This window comes from Montipora foliosa, chromosome 10, assembly GCF_036669935.1.
Source record: "Montipora foliosa isolate CH-2021 chromosome 10, ASM3666993v2, whole genome shotgun sequence".
Taxonomy (NCBI): Eukaryota; Metazoa; Cnidaria; class Anthozoa; order Scleractinia; family Acroporidae; genus Montipora; species Montipora foliosa.
In genome coordinates this window covers 8,899,118-8,909,117 of record NC_090878.1, presented here as the reverse complement: position 1 = coordinate 8,909,117, position 10,000 = coordinate 8,899,118, and the positions used below count along the sequence as shown (strand labels likewise).

The window sequence follows — 10,000 nt, the reverse complement described above, 5'->3', positions numbered from 1 at the left end:
TTCGCGGAAATGGTCACTTTGAAGCCGAAATTGCCCTTCAGTTTGGAATTTATTTATCATCGTGTTGGGAAGAAACGAGCACGGTGACCCCCAATTTTAAATGGTTTTTTTTATTCGTAATTGGTACACGGAAAACATATTTTAAGGAGAACAAAATTGGATAGTAGAAGTTGTAGTAATTACCTATAAATGACGTGAAACTGCTTTTTGAGCCTACATGACACTGAGTGCATAGTGATGACTGTAGCGGTCCAATTTGCTTACATTTCTTTGCAAGATTGAGCAATTTGAAATCACCTCCTTAATTAAACATTATAGCCCAGACAAACAAGCAGGTTCAAGTTTTTTGTAATATTCAGTAGCTTTTGCACCATAACAAAAAATTTTTCCGGTTGATGATCTAGTTTCGAATGCTTTTCGCGAAATTCGGTAAAAACACTTAGAATAAAGCACATACCGCGCGAAAACAAGCAAGGTGACCCCATCTTTTTATTGCATTTTCTAAATGTCCTGTGTATGAATATCAATTTTGCCAAGTTTGAAAAAAATCTGGATACTACGTCATTTTCATGGGAATTACCTTTAGGCTTCTCTACGCATTTGGTAAAAACTGCCTTCATAACTGCGAGAATCACAGCTTCACTTAATGATTTTTATGAACGTAAGTGCAAAGTTGAAACTACCAGAAAAGTAATTTTCAAATATCAAATAGCATACGTTTATAATTTTGTTTGCAGTGCAATTCGAACTGGTGTACTTACTGTCTTCATCTGTTCTCACAGTGATAGGGGCACTGATATTTCCGCCTCCTTTAACAGTAGACGCAAAGACAGTAATACTGTAGTCATTGAATTCATTGAGATCTTCTAAAGTAATGCTTCTATTTGGAGCACTGACAGTTTTGGCTACTGTTAAAGCCGGTGACGGAGGCAAGGCTTCGTAGGTAACTGTATAACTCAGTATAACACCATTTTGATCAAGTTCTGAAACTACTCCCCAGCTGACGAAAATGCTTGTGGAGCTTGTGTTATATCCTTGGACAGGGGTTGGAGGAGCACTTGGTTCTGAAAGAGAACAATTTTTTTCGAATGAAATGATATATGAAAGGCATCATATATTGAAGTGTAGATATGAAATCAAGTAAGGCTATGATCCTCGCAGTTACGAACGCAATTTTTAGCAATTGCGTAGAAAAGCCTAAGAAATTCAGGACTTCAACGGGGTTTGAGCCCGTGGCCTTGAGATACCGAGGCGACGCTGTAACCAACTGAGCTATGAAGCCAAGGAAGTTGGGAGCTGGTCATTTGTGGGTTGTAATGTTCCCGTGATGCATGAATCAACGACTAAAATGATACATGAAACGTGAGTGGCTTCATAGCTAAGTTGGTTAGAGCGTCGCACCGGTATCGCGAGGTCTTGTGTTTAAACCCCGTGAAAGTGCTGTTTTTCTTTTTAAGGCGATTTCGTTGTTTTCCACCGCGCATCTCGTACTGCGCATAACATTGCGACTTCGCAGATTGCGGGGTTTCACGCCGGCCATCTGCAGAAAGGCAACAAAAGCCGCTTTTTGGTGTTTAAGAGCTTTCAAGTACAATCATGATAACTTTTCTCGGTTAAGAATGTGTTGTTTTGGAACTCGCCTCAGTTCTTTCGCGGAAATGGTCACTTTGAAGCCGAAATTGCCTTTCAGTTTGGAATTTATTTATCATCGTGTTGGGAAGAAACGAGCACGGTGACCCCCAATTTTAAATGGTTTTATTTATTCGTAATTGGTACACGGAAAACATATTTTAAGGAGAACAAAATTGGATAGTAGAAGTTGTAGTAATTACCTATAAATGACGTGAAACTGCTTTTTGAGCCTACATGACACTGAGTGCATAGTGATGACTGTAGCGGTCCAATTTGCTTACATTTCTTTGCAAGATTGAGCAATTTGAAATCACCTCCTTAATTAAACATTATAGCCCAGACAAACAAGCAGGTTTAAGTTTTCTGTAATATTCAGTAGCTTTTGCACCATAACAAAAAATTTTTCCGGTTGATGATCTAGTTTCGAATGCTTTTCGCGAAATTCGGTAAAAACACTTAGAATAAAGCACATACCGCGCGAAAACAAGCAAGGTGACCCCATCTTTTTATTGCATTTTCTAAATGTCCTGTGTATGAATATCAATTTTGCCAAGTTTGAAAAAAATCTGGATACTACGTCATTTTCATGGGAATTACCTTTAGGCTTCTCTACGCATTTGGTAAAAACTGCCTTCATAACTGCGAGAATCACAGCTTCACTTAATGATTTTTATAAACGTAAGTGCAAAGTTGAAACTACCAGAAAAGTAATTTTCAAATATCAAATAGCATACGTTTATAATTTTGTTTGCAGTGCAATTCGAACTGGTGTACTTACTGTCTTCATCTGTTCTCACAGTGATAGGGGCACTGATATTTCCGCCTCCTTTAACAGTAGACGCAAAGACAGTAATACTGTAGTCATTGAATTCATTGAGATCTTCTAAAGTAATGCTTCTATTTGGAGCACTGACAGTTTTGGCTACTGTTAAAGCCGGTGACGGAGGCAAGGCTTCGTAGGTAACTGTATAACTCAGTATAACACCATTTTGATCAAGTTCTGAAACTACTCCCCAGCTGACGAAAATGCTTGTGGAGCTTGTGTTGTATCCTTGGACAGGGGTTGGAGGAGCACTTGGTTCTGAAAGAGAACAATTTTTTTCGAATGAAATGATATATGAAAGGCATCATATATTGAAGTGTAGATATGAAATCAAGTAAGGCTATGTTCCTCGCAGTTACGAACGCAATTTTTAGCAATTGCGTAGAAAAGGCTAAGAAATTCAGGACTTCAACGGGGTTTGCGCCCGTGGCCTTGAGATACCGAGGCGACGCTGTAACCAACTGAGCTATGAAGCCAAGGAAGTTGGGAGCTGGTCATTTGTGGGTTGTAATGTTCCCGTGATGCATGAATCAACGACTGAAATGATACATGAAACGTGAGTGGCTTCATAGCTAAGTTGGTTAGAGCGTCGCACCGGTATCGCGAGGTCTTGTGTTTAAACCCCGTGAAAGTGCTGTTTTTCTTTTTAAGGCGATTTCGTTGTTTTCCACCGCGCATCTCGTACTGCGCATAACATTGCGACTTCGGAGATTGCGGGGTTTCACGCCGGCCATCTGCAGAAAGGCAACAAAAGCCGCTTTTTGGTGTTTAAGAGCTTTCAAGTACAATCATGATAACTTTTCTCGGTTAAGAATGTGTTGTTTTGGAACTCGCCTCAGTTCTTTCGCGGAAATGGTCACCTTGAAGCCGAAATTGCCCTTCAGTTTGGAATTTATTTATCATCGTGTTGGGAAGAAACGAGCACGGTGACCCCCAATTTTAAATGGTTTTATTTATTCGTAATTGGTACACGGAAAACATATTTTAAGGAGAACAAAATTGGATAGTAGAAGTTGTAGTAATTACCTATAAATGACGTGAAACTGCTTTTTGAGCCTACATGACACTGAGTGCATAGTGATGACTGTAGCGGTCCAATTTGCTTACATTTCTTTGCAAGATTGAGCAATTTGAAATCACCTCCTTAATTAAACATTATAGCCCAGACAAACAAGCAGGTTTAAGTTTTCTGTAATATTCAGTAGCTTTTGCACCATAACAAAAAATTTTTCCGGTTGATGATCTAGTTTCGAATGCTTTTCGCGAAATTCGGTAAAAACACTTAGAATAAAGCACATACCGCGCGAAAACAAGCAAGGTGACCCCATCTTTTTATTGCATTTTCTAAATGTCCTGTGTATGAATATCAATTTTGCCAAGTTTGAAAAAAATCTGGATACTACGTCATTTTCATGGGAATTACCTTTAGGCTTCTCTACGCATTTGGTAAAAACTGCCTTCATAACTGCGAGAATCACAGCTTCACTTAATGATTTTTATAAACGTAAGTGCAAAGTTGAAACTACCAGAAAAGTAATTTTCAAATATCAAATAGCATACGTTTATAATTTTGTTTGCAGTGCAATTCGAACTGGTGTACTTACTGTCTTCATCTGTTCTCACAGTGATAGGGGCACTGATATTTCCGCCTCCTTTAACAGTAGACGCAAAGACAGTAATACTGTAGTCATTGAATTCATTGAGATCTTCTAAAGTAATGCTTCTATTTGGAGCACCGACAGTTTTGGCTACTGTTAAAGCCGGTGACGAAGGCAAGGCTTCGTAGGTAACTGTATAACTCAGTATAACACCATTTTGATCAAGTTCTGAAACTACTCCCCAGCTGACGAAAATGCTTGTGGAGCTTGTGTTATATCCTTGGACAGGGGTTGGAGGAGCACTTGGTTCTGAAAGAGAACAATTTTTTTCGAATGAAATGATATATGAAAGGCATCATATATTGAAGTGTAGATATGAAATCAAGTAAGGCTATGATCCTCGCAGTTACGAACGCAATTTTTAGCAATTGCGTAGAAAAGCCTAAGAAATTCAGGACTTCAACGGGGTTTGAGCCCGTGGCCTTGAGATACCGAGGCGACGCTGTAACCAACTGAGCTATGAAGCCAAGGAAGTTGGGAGCTGGTCATTTGTGGGTTGTAATGTTCCCGTGATGCATGAATCAACGACTGAAATGATACATGAAACGTGAGTGGCTTCATAGCTAAGTTGGTTAGAGCGTCGCACCGGTATCGCGAGGTCTTGTGTTTAAACCCCGTGAAAGTGCTGTTTTTCTTTTTAAGGCGATTTCGTTGTTTTCCACCGCGCATCTCGTACTGCGCATAACATTGCGACTTCGGAGATTGCGGGGTTTCACGCCGGCCATCTGCAGAAAGGCAACAAAAGCCGCTTTTTGGTGTTTAAGAGCTTTCAAGTACAATCATGATAACTTTTCTCGGTTAAGAATGTGTTGTTTTGGAACTCGCCTCAGTTCTTTCGCGGAAATGGTCACCTTGAAGCCGAAATTGCCCTTCAGTTTGGAATTTATTTATCATCGTGTTGGGAAGAAACGAGCACGGTGACCCCCAATTTTAAATGGTTTTATTTATTCGTAATTGGTACACGGAAAACATATTTTAAGGAGAACAAAATTGGATAGTAGAAGTTGTAGTAATTACCTATAAATGACGTGAAACTGCTTTTTGAGCCTACATGACACTGAGTGCATAGTGATGACTGTAGCGGTCCAATTTGCTTACATTTCTTTGCAAGATTGAGCAATTTGAAATCACCTCCTTAATTAAACATTATAGCCCAGACAAACAAGCAGGTTTAAGTTTTCTGTAATATTCAGTAGCTTTTGCACCATAACAAAAAATTTTTCCGGTTGATGATCTAGTTTCGAATGCTTTTCGCGAAATTCGGTAAAAACACTTAGAATAAAGCACATACCGCGCGAAAACAAGCAAGGTGACCCCATCTTTTTATTGCATTTTCTAAATGTCCTGTGTATGAATATCAATTTTGCCAAGTTTGAAAAAAATCTGGATACTACGTCATTTTCATGGGAATTACCTTTAGGCTTCTCAACGCATTTGGTAAAAACTGCCTTCATAACTGCGAGAATCAGAGCTTCGCTTAATGATTTTTATGAACGTAAGTGCAAAGTTGAAACTACCAGAAAAGTAATTTTCAAATATCAAATAGCATACGTTTATAATTTTGTTTGCAGCGCAATTCGAAAAGGTGTACTTACTGTCTTCATCTGTTTTCACAGTGATAGGGGCACTGATATTTCCGCCTCCTTTAACAGTAGACGCAAAGACTGTAATGCTGTAGTCGGTGAATTCATTGAGCTCATCTAAAGTAATGCTTCTATTTGGAGCACTGACAGTTTTGGCTACTTTTAAAGCCGGTGACGGAGGCAAGGCTTCGTAGGTAACTGTATAACTCAGTATAACACCATTTTGATCAAGTTCTGAAACTACTCCCCAGCTGACGAAAATGCTTGTGGAGCTTGTGTTATATGCTTGGACAGGGGTTGGAGGAGCACTTGGTTCTGAAAGAGAACAATTTTTTTCGAATGAAATGATATATGAAAGGCATCATATATTGAAGTGTAGATATGAAATCAAGTAAGGCTATGATCCTCGCAGTTACGAACGCAATTTTTAGCCATTGCGTATAAAAGCCTAAGAAATTCAGGACTTCAACGGGGTTTGAGCCCGTGGCCTTGAGATACCGATGCGACGCTGTAACCAACTGAGCTATGAAGCCAAGGAAGTTGGGAGCTGGTCATTTGTGGGTTGTAATGTTCCCGTAATGCATGAATCAACGACTGAAATGATACATGAAACGTGAGTGGCTTCATAGCTAAGTTGGTTAGAGCGTCGCACCGGTATCGCGAGGTCTTGTGTTTAAACCCCGTGAAAGTGCTGTTTTTCTTTTTAAGGCGATTTCGTTGTTTTCCACCGCGCATCTCGTACTGCGCATAACATTGCGACTTCGGAGATGGCGGGGTTTCACGCCGGCCACCTGGAGAAAGGCAAAAAAAGCCGCTTTTTGGTGTTTAAGAGCTTTCAAGTACAATCATGATAACTTTTCTCGGTTAAGAAGGTGTTGTTTTGGAACTCGCCCCAGTTCTTTGGCGGATATGATCACTTTGAAGCCGAAATTGCCCCTTCACTTTGCAATCCATTTATCATCGTGTTGGGAAGAAACGAGCACGGTGACCCCTAATTTTGAATGGTTTTATTTATTTGTAATTGGTACACGGAAAACATATTTTAAGGAAAACAAAATTGGATAGTAGAAGTTGTAGTAATTACCTATTAATAACGAGAAACTGCTTTTTGAGCCTGCATGACACTGAATGCATAGTGATGACTGTAGCGGTCTAGTTTGCTTACATCTCTTTGCAAGATTGAGCAATTTGAAATCACCTTAATTAAACATTATAGCCCGGACAAACAAGCAGGTTGAAGTTTCCTGTAATATTCAGTAGCTTTTTCATCACTGATAACAAAAAAAATTTCCGGTTGATGATCTAGTTTCGAATGCTTTTCGCGAAATTTGGTAAAAACACTTAGAACAAAGCGCATACAGCGTAAAAACAAGCGCTTTGAGTCCATCTTTTTATTACATTTTCTAAATGTCCTGTGTATGAATATCAATTTTGCCGAGTTTGAAAAACATCTGGATAGTACCTTATTTTCATGGGAATTATCTTTAGGTTTCTCTACGCATTTGGTAAACACTGCCTTCATAACTACCAGAATCAGAATTCACTTAATGATTTTTATGAACGTAAGTGCAAAGTTGAAACTACCAGAAAAGTAATTTTCAAATATCAAATAGCATACGTTTATAATTTTGTTTGCAGCGCAATTCGAAATGGTGTACTTACTGTCTTCATCTGTTCTCACAGTGATAGGGGCACTGATATTTCCGCCTCCTTTAACAGTAGACGCAAAGACTGTAATGCTGTAGTCGGTGAATTCATTGAGCTCATCTAAAGTAATGCTTCTATTTGGAGCACTGACAGTTTTGGCTACTGTTAAAGCCGGTGACGGAGGCAAGGCTTCGTAGGTAACTGTATAACTCAGTATAACACCATTTTGATCAAGTTCTGAAACTACTCCCCAGCTGACGAAAATGCTTGTGGAGCTTGTGTTATATCCTTGGACAGGGTTTGGAGGAGCACTTGGTTCTGAAAGGGAATAATTTTTTTCGAATGAAATGATATATGCAAGGCATCATATATTGAAGTGTAGATATGAAATCAAGTAAGGCTATGATCCTCGCAGTTACGAACGCAATTTTTAGCAATTGCGTAGAAAAGCCTAAGAAATTTAGGACTTCAACGGGGTTTGAGCCCGTGGCCTTGAGATACCGGTGCGACGCTGTAACCAAGTGAGCTATGAAGCCAAGGAAGTTGGGAGCTGGTCATTTGTGAGTTGTAATGTTCCCGTGATGCATGAATCAGCGATTGAAATGATACATGAAACGTGAGTGGCTTCATAGCTAAGTTGGTTAGAGCGTCGCACCGGTATCGCGAGGTCTTGTGTTTAAACCCCGTGAAAGTGCTGTTTTTCTTTTTAAGGCGATTTCGTTGTTTTCCACTGCGCATCTCGTACTGCGCATAACATTGCGACTTCGGAGATTGCGGAGTTTCACGCCGGCTATCTGCAGAAAGGCAACAAAAGCCACTTTTTGCTGCTCAGGAGCTTTTAAGTGCAATCAAGATAACGTTTCTCGGTTAGAGCGGTTTCGAAATGAGTGTTGTAAAACCAAAACCATAGTAATTACTTTAACCAATCAAAAAGGACGGAGACAATCCAGTAAACCAATCAAAACGCGAAGTAATTACACGTAGGCGACACAAAAGGTGGGAAAATGTGGACGCGCGAGCCACAATTGGTTTTGGTTTTACTTCTGATTGGTTAAAAAGTGGCGCGAAAACTATGAACCAATCACTGAGTGAAGTAGATGGAAAACCAAAGTAATTCGCTAATTACTTTCGAAACTCAATTGAAAACCGCTCTAAGAAGGTGTTGTTTTGGACCTCGCCCCAGTTCTTTCGCGGAAATGATCATTTTGAAGCCAAAATTGCCTCTTCATTCAGTTTGCACTCGATTTATCATCGTGTTCCGAAGAAACGAGCACGATGACCCCTAATTTTAAATGGTTTTCTTTATTTTTAATTGGTACACGGATAGTACGTCATTTTCATGGGAATTACCTTTAGGCTTCTCTACGCATTTTGTAAAAACTGCCTTCATAACTGCGAGAATCGGAGCTTCACTTAATGATTTTTATGAATGTAAGTGCAAAGTTGAAACTACCAGAGAAGTAATTTTCAACTATCAAAGGGCATACGTTTATGATTTTGTTTGCAGCGCAATTCAAACTGGCGTACTTACTGTCTTCATCTGTTCTCACAGTGATAGGGGCACTGATATTTCCGCCTCCTTTAACAGTAGACGCAAATACTGTAATGCTGTAGTCGGTGAATTCATTGAGCTCATCTAAAGTAATGCTTCTATTTGGAGCACTGACAGTTTTGGCTACTTTTAAAGCCGGTGACGGAGGCAAGGCTTCGTAGGTAACTGTATAACTCAGTATAACACCATTTTGATCAAGTTCTGAAACTACTCCCCAGCTGACGAAAATGCTTGTGGAGCTTGTGTTATATCCTTGGACAGGGGTTGGAGGAGCACTTGGTTCTGAAAGGGAATAATTTTTTTCGAATGAAATGATATATGCAAGACATCATATATTGAAGTGTAGATATGAAATCAAGTAAGGCTATGATCCTCGCAGTTACGAACGCACTTTTTAGCAATTGCGTATAAAAGCCTAAGAAATTCAGGACTTCAACGGGGTTTGATAGATAGATAGATAGATAGCTTTATTAAATAAAACCATTGCAGCCAAGGGCTGAATTACGGCTATTTACAATCGAACAAAGATTCTAAAATTATTTAAAATTTAAATCTAAAATTTAAATCTAAAAATATATTAAAAGCAAGGTTGCACACCGAGAACTAAAAGCTAAAAACGGGAAGAATTTGCCATTAAAAAGCTCCGCTGAAAGCGATTTGTCTTACAAAGAGGGACATTGAAAGTCCTCTTTTTCCTGAGAGTTACTTGGCATTCATTCTTTGGCGGCAGTAAGTGATGGAGCCTGTGGTTGGGGTCTTGAAGGATCTTATCGAAGAGGCGCGTGGTGAGTTCCTCTCTTCGAGCGCTTAATAGCGGCAGCTCCAGGGCGACGCACGCCTCGGAATAGCTCAAGGTGGGATAGATGATACGAAAGGCGCGTTTTTGAAGCCTTTCCAGTTCATCTGATAGGTATATGGGAAGGCTATTATGAAAGGTCTCGCAGGCGTATTCGGCGACCGGCCGAATGCATGTGGTGTAGAAACATACAAGTTCGAGAGGGTCGAGGCCCGCTCGTTTTAACTGCCTCAGCAAGTACAGTCTGGACGCTACCTTCTTAACTATCTCAGCAACATGCGCATTCCATTTCAAATCGTCAGAGATGAA

General features: G+C 39.8%; 2 protein-coding genes across 2 annotated transcripts in view; both read right to left on the bottom strand.

Annotated features, from left to right (window-relative positions):
• LOC137972496 (phosphatidylinositol phosphatase PTPRQ-like) overlaps positions 1 to 8,733 on the bottom strand; it is a 15,919-nt gene extending 7,186 nt beyond the window's left edge. The window contains exons 1-6 of the mRNA XM_068819250.1: positions 8,694 to 8,733; positions 7,359 to 7,661; positions 5,709 to 6,011; positions 4,060 to 4,362; positions 2,411 to 2,713; positions 762 to 1,064 (exon numbers count right to left, since the gene is read on the bottom strand). Coding sequence (XP_068675351.1) covers positions 762 to 1,064; positions 2,411 to 2,713; positions 4,060 to 4,362; positions 5,709 to 6,011; positions 7,359 to 7,661; positions 8,694 to 8,733 — 1,555 coding nt within the window. The remainder of the gene's footprint in view (positions 1 to 761; positions 1,065 to 2,410; positions 2,714 to 4,059; positions 4,363 to 5,708; positions 6,012 to 7,358; positions 7,662 to 8,693) is intronic.
• Positions 8,734 to 8,752: 19 nt separating this feature from the next.
• LOC137972495 (cell adhesion molecule DSCAM-like) overlaps positions 8,753 to 10,000 on the bottom strand; it is a 24,390-nt gene continuing 23,142 nt past the window's right edge. Inside the window, exon 8 of the mRNA XM_068819249.1 lies at positions 8,753 to 9,177. Within this exon, the coding sequence (XP_068675350.1) occupies positions 8,753 to 9,177 (425 nt within the window). The remainder of the gene's footprint in view (positions 9,178 to 10,000) is intronic.